The sequence below is a fragment of the Danio aesculapii genome, chromosome 14, assembly GCF_903798145.1.
Source record: "Danio aesculapii chromosome 14, fDanAes4.1, whole genome shotgun sequence".
NCBI lineage: Eukaryota > Metazoa > Chordata > Actinopteri > Cypriniformes > Danionidae > Danio > Danio aesculapii.
In genome coordinates this window covers 36,667,874-36,683,555 of record NC_079448.1, presented here as the reverse complement: position 1 = coordinate 36,683,555, position 15,682 = coordinate 36,667,874, and the positions used below count along the sequence as shown (strand labels likewise).

Below are 15,682 nucleotides of genomic sequence, written 5' to 3'. Positions count from 1 at the left end.
ACCTGCTTGCCGATTGGCTGATAGAGTTTCCTCTTCGGATAGACGGTGGTGGTTCATTGAGTCAGCACGACAGCGCCATCATATGGCCGGGTTGAGTAAAGCGACTCAACGGTGAATGGCGTTCAGTCTTCAAAATCGGAGAAGACGGTAAATATGTCAAAAATTAAACGAGGTAAAGTTGGTTTTATATTCACACATTTGTTCAGTGATAACTTATGACATGCTCCCCTTATTGTTTACCATGGTACTTTGAACAGTTAGTCTGAAATCACGTAAGTCTGACTTGAAAACAACGTTAGCACTATTTATTTGACTGTAAACAATGTTGTACTTTAATAGTCATTGGATGCTAATATAAGTTTCACTAATTAGAATTTGCAAAGAATATTTTGTGAAATTATATTATTAAGGAGAATGTGCGAATGTGCTAAATCGTAAACACTATACCAACGTAATGATAATTTGTTTAACTGAAAAAAAGACACAGACACAGATCAAAACTGATTTCATGTCGTTTGTGTACTAGCAATTAGATTATTTTACGCTTTTAAATGTTCATTGTCAGACTGCTTTGTTAGGGATTATATTACAAATTATTCTTTGGCTATTTCAGACCTAATTGTTTAGTTTTATTCGCAAATGTTTTTAATTTCATTGTTGTTTATCAGACTAACTTTTGAATTTAGTTATTTGAAGTCACCTTAAGATAAAGCTAATGTTTCAATAATTTGAGCATGGTTCTAGTCAATATATATATATATTCTCTGTAACCACAAAGCCACGCAAATCAACCATAAAATTATAACACCTTAAGTAGTTTAACCATGGTATTCATTATAAAACTGTGCTACAAGCATGCAATCTTGTTATGGATTACATTACAAATTATTCGTTGACTATTTAACCCCTGATTTTTTTTCTTCGCAAATGTTTTTCATTTCATTGTTGTTTAATATACTAGCTTTTGAATTAAGTTATTTGAAGTCACCTTGAGATAAAGCTAATGATTCAAGAATTTAAGCATGGTTCTCTTTTTTTATATCTATTCTCTGTAACCTCAGAAAACCACGCAAATCAGTCATTACTAACACTATAGTAGTTTAACCGTGTATTAGAATTAAAACTGTGCTACAAGCATCCAATCTTGTTATGGATTACATTATAAGTTATTCTTTGGCTATTTCTGACCAGATTGTTTTTTTCGCAAATGTTTTTCATTTCATTGTTGTTTAACAGACAGTCACCTTGAGATAAAGCTAATGTTTCAATAATTTAAGCATGGTTCTTTATCTATTCTATATATCTATATATTCTCTGTAACCACAAAACCACGCAAATCAACCATAATTTAATAAGACCAACAACATTAGTTTAACCGTGGTATTTGTTGTAAAACTGTGCTACACAAGTGTTCAGTCTAAAAAAAACTTACACATAACCATGACTGGTAAACAATGTAGTATCTCTGTTTTTACTGTTCAGGTATTGACTATGATTTTATAATCAACATTATATATATATTTTATTATTATTAGCTGTAAATAAATCCATAAATCCCCTGTCCCCCTATAAATATTGCAACATCTTAATTTATTTTAAATGTTTCTTTATTTTTGCATTTCAGTTTAATAAATAATAAAACCTAGTTTCCAAGCTTGAACTGGATGCAAATCTCAGTTTTACAATATGGAATCAGACTTATAGACCCCACAGTACATACCAACATGCATTTGACCATTATTGGGTTTGTTAATGGCATTTAATATGGTCACTGCTTGTGGAGTTTATAACATCCCTACAGCGCATTATGCTTGCTTAGCAAACCAGAGCAATAAATAAATAAATAAACAAACAAACAGCTAAAGCATTGAACCCCTATAAATCAGCAATGTAAAGGCAATTGCTTAAGAATTAAGATTGGACACGTACAACTGTGTCCTTCAGCAGATGTCTATGTATGGTGATTTATGTGTCCATTTTTGATTCCATTGTTGCATAGAAACACCTGCTTCAATGCAATAATGAAGTTTTATAGGGCACTATTCAACTGGAGCTGATGAGTAGTCAAAAGTTTTCTCTGTTTCAGTCATTTGTGCAATACTTTGTTCATCTGTGGAAACAGGAGGTAGAGTTCTTTCATCTGTTAGAATAAAAGGTAGTAGAGCCAGTAGAAGATATTGACGAGGAGAAATGCCATGGGGAAAAGTATGCGTGCGTGTCTGTCGATGTTGTGGGGATTCTCAACACTCATCATGGACGCTGCTCGACGAGACATTTGCTTTACAGTGGTCAAACCGCATCCCTTTTCTTTGGTCTGTTCTACGGCTTCGTTCCCTTCGCAAGTCACGGTTTGCTCAGGCTTTTCCTGCTTAGTGGAGTCTTCTGTTTTCATCTTTCTGGGGGACATCGAATTGACCAAGTGAGTCGTGCCATTTGATTCCTCGAACTCTTTGAGCAATTCCTGTGAGAAATTAAATTACAGATTAAAAAAACAATATGTTTTATAACAATTCGTCAATTTTAACCACTGGTATCTATGTGTTTCTCACCCTTTGCACGTCTATAATGGTTTGGTGCTGCATGGTGCAGAAATGAGCACAGGCGTATTCCAGCAGAGCACCAAAGATGAAGGTGAAACAGATGCCGAGATAGACGTCGATTGCCTTAATGAAGCAATTGGCATTGGGTAGTGAAGTCCTCGCACCCATCATCAGTGTGGTCATGGTGAGAACAGTGGTCACTCCTGTCAATAGATGGATTTATTAGAGAATAGATTTAGTTTGTTGCATCGAAATATGTTATGGCATATGTTGTTCCTAAGTGATAAACTTTTGGAATCACTGGCCGATGCAGGTGCGAGCTGGTACGGAGGACTGACTGATCCAGAAAGACACCCATGATAGAACCACCAGCAATGTTGAGGGTACATACGTCTCCAGAATGAAGAACAGCACATTTCTACGCAAAGCGAAGTGCAGGATGAGCTTTGGGTAAAGACCTGCAACACATCCAGAGTATTGCAGGTGATTTAAACAATGTAAGAAATATATTTTTGCTGAAAAAATATTCTGTCATCATTCACTTCACTTGTTCCAAACCTGTTTGAGTTCTGTCTTCTGTTAAACACAAAAGAACTTATTTTGAAGACAGCTGAAAACCTGTAACCATTGACTTCCATAATATTTGTTTTTTCGTACTATGAAGGTCATTGGCTACAGGTTTATACATCTTGTTTTGTGTTCAAATGAAGAAAGAAACTCATAAAGGTTTACAACCACTTGAAGGTAAGAAAATAGTGAGTAAATTTTCAGTTGGAGGAACTATCTAAATGCAAATGTGAATGTTTTAGTTACTTTCTGTTTAATCACCTGTATTATCACGGTAGTTATCACTACAATTTAGTAAAAAAAAAATTGTCATCTCATCTTAACACCTTATCTATGTAGAAAGCAGTGTTGGGGGTAACACATTACAAGTAACATGAGTTGTGTAATAATATTACTTGTCTTAGTCACAAGTAAGGTAACGCATTACTTTTCAAAAATAAGTAATAACATTTGAGTTGCTTTTTTGAAAATGTAACATGAGTTACTTTTTAAGTTGAATTAATTAGATTTAAAAAAGTAAATTGCTGAATTAAAATGAAAGCAGTCACAATGAATTACAGTCAATGAGAGAATGTGTTAATTATTTTGAATGCATCAAAGAAAAGGAAAGGGGTATGGACAATGGACAGTGAGTTTACTTAAGACAAATATTACAAAAAGTAGCAAACACATTGCTTTAAACTTTCAATAATCTGTATATCTCTGGGCATGTATAGCTCTGGGGTCAGAAAGTTCTTAGATAACATTATCCTAAAAATGTATATATATTTTATGTGTTTTTTTAAGGCAAATGTAGACAGTTATACAGTGCATTGTTAATTGCAGAGCTCTATTTAAAAAGAAAAAAACAAGTTCTAAAAGCGATCAAGCCTCAGCCAGGTAATAAAAAGTAACCCTAAAGTAACTCAAAAGTAACAACGCATAGACCCACACAGAATCTGCACACGCAGAAATCCACAGATTTTCAGCCCATCATTGAGTCTAGGGCTGTGCGATTAATCGAAATAGAATTGCAATCGCAAGATTAAAATATATATGTAAACAAAAATAACGAATAATATCGTTACATGGAGGTGAAGTGCTTCGAAACCAGTCCGCTATGCTTCAGAAAATTAAACATGCTAGACTTTCTGAGATGGTGTCGTGAGGCCTCACAGACATGGTATCGGTTGTCGTGAACTATACCACATTACACAAGAAGAAACAATTGAATCTTTTGTCACGATTTGTCATTTACGACTCCCCACGACATACGTCAAGGAAATTGTGCAGAAATTGTGTGACCTGCCCGGGGCTTAATAACTAGCCACTTTTGTTCTGCCCAATCAAAAATGCACAACTAAACTTCGCCCAGAATAAAAAAAAAAAAATGAAACAAACAGGAAAGCACTGGCAACTTAGGTTAGGGATTTGCTGCTTCAAAAGCATTAACAGATGAGTTTATATCAAAGAAAAACTGAATTTGTAATGTGGGAATATTTTGGTTTGTTCAGACACGGAACAAAAACAGGTCATTTTAAAGAGCTGTCACAGAATTTTTGCCATGGCTTACAGACTTATTGAGGTAAAGCTTGAATTAAATTAAAATCAGCTTGAAGTTTTAATTAAATCGTAAATCAAATCACAGTTGCAATAGCTGTCGAAAAATCACAATTAGGTATTTTCCCCAAATCGCACAGCCCTAGTTGAGTCTATTTGTTTACTTGTGTAATTGTGTGTAAATTTATATTTATTCAGTTTTTGAATAAATTTCAGTAATATTACTGACTAATTTGAAAACGGTCAAATGATTTACTTACAATACAGTTTGTCTTTTAGTAGATGTCTTTAATTTACTATGACCTTGTGAAGCTGCTTTGACACAATCTACATTGTAAAAGCGCTATACAAATAAAGGTGAATTGAATTGAATAGATATATGGTAGATATTTTATATGAGAAACTTGCTTTATTTACCAAATAAACTGATCTAATTTGTCAAGGATTTGTATTGTAAACAATGAATAAATGTTAAACATGTATAATTTTTTATTTAACAAAGTTTTTAGTTACAACATCAAAATCATTCCGCATATATCTGCAGATTTTTACAATATTCTGTGCAGAAATTCTGTCTGACGCTTCGTAGTACTTACATAAAAAAGTAACGCAACTAGTTACTTTTTTGGGGAGTAACTCAATATTGTAATGCATTGCTTTCAAAGTAACTTATAATGGTATCTACCCAACACTGGTAGAGAGATTATAGAAGTGCTAACAACAATACATTAATGAATTTGATTCATACCATGTGTTTAACCTTTTAAACCTAAAACCTCTTTTGTGCAATGTTTATCTTGAAATTTGTGCTTGTGCTATTTTCTCTGAACTAAACGCATTTGGATGATCTTTTGTTATCTAATGTAATGACATCTTTAAGTCTGGCTTAAGTGTCCAAATTCTTTTTTGGGACACTGTAAACCATGATTGCACCATAATCCGCTTAAGAGGAAGACGTCTGCTGAATGTGGAAGAAATATAAATATAAAACCCAACTTAGCAAGAAAAACTGACTGGAGCATTTTGGTAAAATAAAGTATAAAACTAGGCAAGTTATACATATTAATATATATGATTTTTACCTGTTTCATACACCGCCTGCGATACACTGGTGTAGTAGCTCTCTACACTGTACTGGGCCAGACGCAGTGTGTCTAACCCCTTCACAGAGTCATTCCCTCGGGTCCAGTAAAACACCACATCCTCTAAATTATAGCCCCCTGTGCATGCATGCAAACACATACAGGTTTAACCATCTGCACAATCTGCCCTTGAAAAACCAATAAAGCGAAATAAATCAAATCAAAATGTTAAGACAAATTTGATTTGAATCTGAATGCGATGCTTACAGCTTTCTAATTGCAAAGTGCATTCTTGTCTATCCATAGGATACTTGGTGAGATCCATGTTGCAGGCGATGGTTGCAGTGATGCTGAAAAGGAGGAATATTGATTTAACTATTTCAATAGGAAGGTTTCCCAGCTGCACAAACACCTGCCCGGAGCAGCTGTTCAACCTTGGGTAGGAAGTTGTAAATTCAGAGACGCTGTTTTACCGCAGAGCGTAGAGCACAGTGCCGTTGCTGAAGATGCGGATCAGACGGTTCTCCACGGTGACATCGTGGAGGAAAGAACGCTTCGAGTCTGGGATGAAGGTGTCAGGGATCCACAGCAGAGAAACCAGCCGTCCATCCAGGCTCAGGCTTTCATTTCCAGGGAAAATCAGACGAGAGTCTCGCCATCGTTGTCTTAGGAAAATAGTGGCTGTGTAGTCCTTTTAGTAAGTAGACATAATCATAAATCCCATTAATCTGTTGCCTGGTGCACCAAGTAAATTATAATTAAATAAATTGTTCACCCAAAAATTCATAAATCAATAGTTCACCGTTCTTCTGTTCAACACAAAATAAGACATTTCAAAGAATGTTGTAAATGGCAGACATTGACTTTGATAGTATTTTTTCCTACTATGGAAGTGGTGATAAAGTTTATTATAGTTTTACATTTTAAGTTAATTTTATTTCAATATAATTTAAAAATTTGCTATTATTTATAAATATTTTTTTAATGACATTTATTTTTAAATCTCAGTTTAGTTTTAATTCATTTCATTAATGGCTTTGTTCATTTTAATTACGTTTTTATTTTGAGAACACATTTCTGTTAAGTTTTTATATACTTAGTTTGAGTTTTAATAACTCTAGTTTGGTTCTATAGTTAACAGAATGCGTTGACTAAAGTAAAGTTTAAGGTTTATACAGCTTACATTAACTCTTGTGCAACTTTAGTAAAATAATTGTTTAAGCAAACACTGAGCCGAAAACCATACGAATGCAACTTAAATGGATAAAAGTAAAAATGTTGAATAATTCAGGCAAACATCTTCATATTAAAGGTAAAATATGTAGTTTAACATGTTTAGTTTACCTGTATTGGCAGATGAAGAAAATATTCTGTAGAATTTTAAGATGTTTTGTCTATAATCATGAGCTTGAATATATTTTACTAAAATCTAGATCTATTTATCTAAACTGCGGCTGGTCAGGTTGTCTACCATTGAATTATTCATTCATTCATTTTCCCTCTGCTTAGTCCCTTGTTTGTCAGGGGTTGCCACAGCTGAATAGACCGCCATACCATAGAATTAGTGCTTATGTATGCTTATGTATTATTTTTTTTGCAAATTAATATTAGTTTGTTTTTCAGTGGCTTTTGTTTTTCATTTACTTTTAGATTTAATTTTTTCTGAATATTTTTTATTTCAGTTAACAAAGTTTTAGTTTTTGTTTACTAAAATAAACTTTTGGCAGTAATTGTTTGTCTTTCAACATTCTTCATAAATATTTTGTTTCAAACAGAAAAAAGAAACTTAGGTTTGGAACCACTTAAGAGTGAATAAATTACATTTATTGGATGAACTATCCCCACCAAACAATGTGTTTATTAGATGTCTAATAGACATCTAAATGTAGACAGCTTGGCTAAAACAAGGCTAAGTTTGGGCTGTCAGTGAAAATCTAACAGCCATCTGAAAATAGCACAAAACTAGTCCTCAAATAGACAGATTAGACAGACTTTATATGTGTAGTCATTCATTTCTTTTTATTTGACGACTAGTCTTGGCCTACTCTTAGACGTCTATTAGCTTTCACTGACAGCCCAAATTTAGCCTTGTTTTAGCCAAGACGACTATGTTTAGACTCCTATTAGACATCTTTTAAAAACAAAAAATGCCTGCTGGGTCGTTTTAGTAATATTTAGAGGTGAGATTATCACTAAATTAATACCATGTTAATCTCAGAGATGGCGTCGATGCTGGCAATATCCAAACTCATTCCAATTTCAACAGGCCCTTCTGTGGGAAACAAAGCCTTTTATTATTCATGTTTTAATTCTCGATCTATATTTAATCAGTCTTAATACACTCTTACCGTTAAAGTTTGGCCTTAGATATCGATTGTAGCCTTTCATCAGCTTCTGTATAGTGGGCTGCAGTTGCGAATCATTCCACTCACCATACTGATTCCCATAAAATCCTCTTTCACTAGGAGACAGTAAGAAATGTTCACAATGTGGATTCAGTGATACTTGGTCCCTATGCATATGATGTTTATCTATACTCACCCGTTTGTTATCAACAGAAATAGACTCGTCCAGAACAGAAGATTGAGCAGCATTCTGTGATAATGTAAACTGGGTGACTGGTAGCTGTGAAGAGGATTTAAGAAAAACATTTTGTTAAAATCGTCTCCATCAAGAACGGATTATGACCCTTTCTAAGGCACCCTAGGGACCAGTCGCTTTGAAATGCTGTTTCCTACTGGGATTATACAAATTAGACATTAGGATCTTGTAATTGTGCCTTTGTGTTCCACATTCGCTACTTGCGGTGTCTTACAATTCTGGCTTTCTCTCTTGATAATTGAGATTTCATATCAAAATGATGCCTGCAGGTGGCTGATGATTAATGTAGGTCTGCACAAGGTTCCCACTGTTTTTGATGAATTAATCACTTTTCCATGAGCTTCCATTTTTGATTTGTAGGCAGGAATTGTATTGATGTAGTAGTGCATTGGAGCACATGCACTTTTTTAGCAGCTCTGGTTTTGAAATATATCTAATTAATTATTACCATGAAGATTTTTTTTTAAGTTGTTTGCAAAAGTGTTAAAAGTGTTCATGAACCAAACCAACCAGCTACAAGGAGAATCATAATAATACAAACTTGATTTAAATCAAAGAAGTATATGAAACTGGACATAAAGACAAAGGCATAAAACATTTAACTTTTAATAAAATAAAAGCTACAATCCTATAAAGTATTGTTAATGGCATAATTGACTTAAATTCATCAAAAAAAAAAAAACATTTTATTTTAAAATATACTGGGAAACATCCATACACTCTAGCATTCACACACACTCATACACTATGGCCAATTTAGTATATTTATATACAGTTGAAGTCAGAATTACCCCCCCCCCCCCTTTTTTTTTTCTTTCAAACATTTCCCAAATGATGTTTAACGGAGCAAGGAAATTTTCACAGTATGTCTGATAATATTTTTTCTTCTGGAGAAAGTCTTCTTTGTTTTATTTTGGCTACAATAAAAGCAGTTTTTAAATTTTTAAACACCATTTCAAACCAAGGTCAAAATTATTCGCCCTTTAAAGCTATTTTTTCGATTGTCTACAGAACAAACCAGCTTTATGCAATAACTTGCCTAATTACCCTAACCTGCCTAGTTAACCTAATTAACCTTGTTAAGCCTTTAAATGTCACTTTAAGCTGTATAGAAGTGTCTTGAAAAATATCTAGTAAAATATTATTTACTGTCATCATGGCAAAGACAAAATAAATCAGTTATTAGAAATTAGTTATTGAAAACTATTATGTTTAGAAAAGTGTTGAAAAGATCTTCTCTCAATTAAACAGAAATTGGGGAAAAAGTAAACAGAGGGGCTAATAATTCAAGGGGGCTAATAAATCTGACTTCAACTGTATATTTAAATTTTATAGCAAAATATGCATGCACTCACACAAATATTTACATACTTTAAGGGTTTAGGGAGGTGGACTTGATTATATATTTGCAGTGCCAAAGATTGTCGGTAGAGCTAAAGATCTATTTGGTCCCTTTACTTACTGCAACTCTGATTGGTGTTTTCTGTACAGCCTAATAGGTAATGTAATTTTCATGGACAAATTCTGTTGTTTTCCCATGCAAACAGATGAGTTTAAAAATATTCCCTATTATCTTCAGACCTCACAACTGGTCTGTCCTTAGAGGTTTATCAGTTATTCATTATATTTATTTTCAATACACACAATCCATTATGTTTTAGAATGTTGACAGTAATTGTGTAAACATGGTCTGAAATATCTCTGCAGTGTTGTAGTATTAATTACTACAACAGTCAATACATAATTAGGATTATACAGTGTTTAATTTGTAATTATTTAAGCAAATCTGAGGACAATTTGTGACCCAATACTTGATGGAATAGTTCACTGAAAAAATAAACATTCTGTCATCATAAGCTTCCCCTCAAGCTTTATCACACAATTCTTCTTCTTCTTTTCATCTTCTTCTTCAGCAACTGTTTGTTTACTCATTTCCAAAAATACTTCTTTTATGTTCAGAAGAAAAATCTCACAGAGGTTTGGACAAATTGAGGCTCAATAAACGATGCTCACCCCCAACAACCACATTAATTTTCTTTTTGCATTGTATTGTTTTCAGCTTAGGTCCCATGGCATGGGTTCTTTTGTATTCCTAAACCATGCAAACTTCTTTGACCCAGAAGTTTACCACCAGATGGCAGCAATCCCCTCTGCCCACACGCAATTGCACCACCGACAACCTTTCATTAATGTACCATTTTATTTAATGCGCAACTTTCTCTTTACTTTAAGCTTATGAAGCTGATTGCCTTGCCTGAAGACACACGAGCAATAAGCACTGCAGTTATTGTCTTGGGACCTGAACCACTAGCGCTCCATAATGAAAGGCGCTGGACCATTTTACCACAGATCAGCCCCCACCAACCATTTCTCTCTCTGTTTATTTCATTCAAAGTCACTCTCTCTCTCTCTTTTTTTCTCAATGGATTTTTTTTAGATTGGAGTGATCTTTCAAAATGTCACTGCACTTCTGCCACAGAATAGACCTTTTGTGCCCTGAGGTGTGACAAAGTACAATCTTGAAGAGTATCTTCAAATTATCATGTGTCAGCAATTTCACATGTATATATGTTTTTCATCTTTTCCACAAGCCCTCACAGTTTGAACAATTGCCAACTCCAGAATAATACACAGGTACTACTATATACTATAAAAATATTCTCCATAATGTAAACAGTGTCCCATCCACTCCACTCATCACAACACATTCTTTCTCTTTCCTCCTCTCTTCCATCACCTCATCCCTCCATCCATCAGCTGTCCCCATCTACTCTCTTGTCACGCCGCATGAACATCACAATGACAGCATTACCTGTGGAGATCTGAGATGCAGATCATTGTTCCTTCACCATGCACTCTTATTGTTGGTTTCCTTCTCTCCTGGTGTCCCAGTGAAATGTATCCAGGTTGATAAAGATGTACTCAATCCTTTTCTTTTGTCTTCTTTTATATCAAACCTCTGTTTCTTGGGCTCTCAGCACGCAGTGAGTCTCCTTCATCCAAGCATGGCTTCCCTTACAGTCGTCACTTGACTGGCTCATAGAAAATCCCCTCTCTGCCTCCCCCATTCCCCCAACCTCCTCTGTCTCTTTCTCTCTCTCTCTCTCTCTCTCTCTCTCGCGTGCGCACGCTCTCACTGTTATAAACATGTGTGCAGCTGTGTCAGATGCCTGTGACAGCACCTGTAGTTTTATAGATGCATCTCTTTCATTGCTTGGCTCCCTATAAATCAATGTCATTAACATTGTTGTGTGGCTTGTGACATGCTGCATTCTTCCAATCTCTTTTTCTCTCTTCCATTCAATCAATTGCCCCCCATGCAATTTCAATCACAATGCTGATTTCTCATTGTTTCTTGATGCTGATTTGCATCCCATCTTCTGTCTTTCTTTCATCTCTTGTTTCCTGTATTCATATCACTTTTGTTACACCTGTTCTTTTTGAAGTGTCTTTGTCATTTTATTTCCACATTTCTTCTTCCATGTATGAGTCTTGTCATGCTGTTTTCCCACATCTTTTCATCTAGAATTTCTGTAGGTTTTTTTCCTCTGGAGAGAATGTTTATCATTCCTTTACAAGGATTTTCACTACCATTTCTTTTGCTGACCAAATCCTTTGGATAACACATTACTTAAGGTCAAAGCCTGACATTACAGACAAACACTGCCTGTCCAAATGAAGACACACTGTAATATTTTGTTCTACTGCTTATTAGCTCTGAGTATGGCATGCATTTACCATCATTTCAATATGCTTCGGCAATATCACAACAATTATTATTGTACAGGGCGACACAATGGCTCAGTGGTTAGCACATTCACCTCACAGCAAGAAGGCTGCTGGTTTGAGTCCCAGCTGGGTCAGTTGGCATTTCTGTGTGGAGTTTGCATGTTCTTCCCTCGTTCCTGTGTGTTTGAATAATTGGATAAACCGAATAAGCCAAGATTTTGTCTAATATTGGATGGAGAGTTTGACCTCTGCACAAAGTCTTCTCCAGCACATCCCAAAGATTCTCAAAAGGGTTAATGTCTGGACTTTGTGGTGGCCAATCCATGTCTAAAAAGCATGGCTTATGCTGCCTGGACCATTCTTTTACAGTTTGTCCCTGAAAATCCTGGCATTGTCATTTTGGAATATGCCCGTGTCATAAGTTAATAAAAAATCCTTCAGTATATTCAGGTAGTCAGCTGACTTCATTATTTTATTTAGAATTTTTTTTCAGACAAACTGCAGTATTCCCACAGCACTGCCCCCAGAGGCTTGTATGGTAGACAGAAGGCATGATGGGTGCACCACTTTTATTACCCTGATGCGCCATCACTCTGGAACAAGGTAAATCTGGACTCATTACACCACATGACCTTTTTCCATTGCTCCCAAGTCCAATCTGTATGCTCCCTAGAATACTGAAACTATTTTTCCAATTAGCTTCACTGATAAAAGGTTTTCTTAAGGATTCCCTTCACATTGTGCTTGTGGAAAGGCTCTTTCTTTAACTATTAAACATGGCCATGAGTCCTACTGTTGATTTTTTTTTTTTTTTTTTTAATGATTTGATTTCACCAAAATGATTGCCAAATGATCTCAATCATTTAAGTTTTTTTTTTTCTCACCACATTTCTTCTTTAAAGATGATAGTCTTGTTTAGTGAAACAAATGGTCTGTGTAACATTATTATTATAAGCTTTAATCTACAGTCTGGCCAAACAGTTTTTGGCAAATGTGCCAATCACCAATATTGGTGACCAATTATTACTCCAGTCCAAGTGCCTGCCCTCGTGCATTCGTCGCCAAAGCGATACGACTACAATTGGACTAAATTCCCATGCGTCAATCTGTTTATTAGCCGTTAAGCTTATAATATTGTATATGTTAAATTTCTTAGATGGAGTGATCATTTAGCTTCACAAGACCTCAGAATGTCATCAAGAGCCATAGCTATTGATTTGGACTCGTTTGTGAGCTTACTTTTAATTTCAAAAGACCATTGTTGACTGCCATTATAAGAATCACAAGACCACTGATTCAGCTTAAAATCTGAAGAAAGTAAGGCACCTACATCTTAGATGGCTTGCCTGGGGGCGAGTAAATTAACAGGGATTTAAATCTTTGCGTGGACTATCACTTTAACATCTTTTCTATGACTTCAAGATGTGTCTTCTAACATGGTTGTTAGAAATGAGAATCTACCCTGTGCATCAGTTAGGGTTAAATAACTTGTTACCAGCTGAAACATAATCGTCCATGCAGTAATATAATGCTAATTATAAACATTATATATGACAGAGCATTTATGTTGGCATTTATCGCCTGCATACTTTATAAATTTGTGTGTGGGGTAGGTTGGAACAGAATCGTATAGAAAGCATACAGGAGCAGACTCAACACTTAGCTCTGGGGTGTTCCGGTGCTGTGTGTGAGAGCCAAATTTCACAGTTTGTGGTCTACTGGTTATGAAATCCTGTATCCAGACACAAGTAGAATGTGGGAGCTGCAGATGCAGCAATTTATTGATTATGGTTTAAGGAATAATACTGTTTAGGGCTAAACTATAATCTATAAAAAGGCAGCCTTACATAGTTTCCTCAGTGGTCTAATTGTGGGGGGCAATGGTTGTGCAGCAGTTTGCCCTGTAGGCAAACTGATAGGGATCAAATTATGGAAAAAGGCAGGCCTTGATATGTCGCAAGACCAGTCTCTCAAAGCACTCCGTCAACACAGATGTCAGAGCAATCAGCCTAAAGTTATTCAACCTACAGTTAAAAATCTTACTGAGAATCCCTGAAAGCTCATTTGAACATACTGAGAGTATTTTACCTGGTACTACCTTGATGTTCTTTAAAGTGCAAAGACAATTTTTTAATTTTTCTGCCTGCAATGCATCAGTGTAAACAGGTGTAATTTTACAGTCCTTATAGTTGGTCATGTGCCTTATCCCCTGACATGCCCTCTGCGGGTCCCAATCAGTTAAATGCTTCTTTTGTTTATAAATATTTTTGCATCTTAAATGTCCCTCTTCAAATAATATATATATATAATTATGTATATAATTATTTTTTTAAACAAAGTTTGTTTTTTTACCGCAAATGGCACAGTCTTCTCCTAAAAAGATAACATTACGATGTGATGCACAAGAGTCATCATTGTGGGGAAAAAAATCTCTGTTTTATTTACCATAAAATCAACAGAAAAGAACAAAAAGTGGCATGTCCAAAATTATTCATACCCTTTGTCAGACTGTCATTGTTTATGGGGAAAATGCAAAGTTCTATAACATTCCAAAAAGCCCAAGCTGTTCTAAAGCATCCTAATTAACCTGATTCATAGAGAATAGCTGTTTTAATCAACACAGCTGTTTTAATTAAAACAAAAACAAGTGAAAAAACAGGAGCTCTCTGCTGTTGGTTTGTGTACAGTAATTGCTAAGACAAAAGAGCTCAGTGAGAACCTGGGCTGTGCATTGTGGCTGCTCACAAGTTAGGAAAGACATACAAAACAATCCGCACTTTAAAAAATCTCAGAGGGCATTGTCGGGAGCCAAAGGTGACACCTGTGCTGGCCAGGAGGATAGTGAAAGTCGTAAAATAGAATCAAAGGATAACCACCAAGGCCATCCTGATGAATCTCAAGGCAGACATTCCAATGCACACAGCACACTGCTGGATTCTACAGATGCAGACCAAAGAGGACAAATGCCAATGGCCATCTGGACAGACAAGACTTCTGGTCTTCTGTTATGGTCAGATGAAACAAAAATTCAATGGTTTGTCCACAATTTTGTAGTCTTCATTTGGCATAAAAAAATGAACCTTCAATGCTAAGAACACCGGAAACTGGAGCACTCATTATTTCATATATTTTTTAAATGTATGTCAAAATAAATACATTTATAAAAATTAAAATAACAAAATGTATGTTATGTTATGAATGACGACAGAACATTATTCCTAACATATCTTTACAAAAGTTATTTAAAAGCATAAAAGCAGACACCATTTGCAATGCTTCCTGCATATTTAAAATAACTTTCATTTGTTGACGACACCAAAACATTACTTTGACCCAAATACCGTGGGCTAATTCTCATGCTAGAGTGCCTTGTATCTCAAGTAACAGATCGATTTGACAGTAATTTTTCTTGTGCATGTCCATCAAAGTCTATCCGTTTTAGTTAGACAGTCTTCTGTTTATATTTTTGTCCGACTCAGACTTAAAGCTGCTGCAGAGGGACATTAGACCTGCATTATTCAATCCCCTGCGGACTGACCAGCTCTCCATAATTAAAGCGGACTCCTCACAGTGTCTGCAGGCACTAAATCCCACACAGCATTGTAAACAGAGGCGCTGGATTCA

General features: G+C 35.4%; 1 protein-coding gene across 1 annotated transcript; it reads right to left on the bottom strand.

Moving 5' to 3' along the window:
* Positions 1-1,621: 1,621 nt before the first annotated feature.
* On the bottom strand, positions 1,622-11,344 carry gabrp (gamma-aminobutyric acid type A receptor subunit pi). Its single transcript, XM_056472245.1, has 10 exons — positions 11,142-11,344; positions 8,270-8,353; positions 8,077-8,189; positions 7,933-8,000; positions 6,202-6,419; positions 5,996-6,078; positions 5,729-5,866; positions 2,846-2,998; positions 2,550-2,743; positions 1,622-2,461 (listed from the first exon to the last, which is right to left on the bottom strand). The coding sequence occupies exons 1-10, from the start codon at positions 11,165-11,167 to the stop codon at positions 2,144-2,146; spliced, it is 1,395 nt and encodes a 464-aa protein (XP_056328220.1). The 5' UTR covers positions 11,168-11,344; the 3' UTR covers positions 1,622-2,143.
* Positions 11,345-15,682: the final 4,338 nt, after the last annotated feature.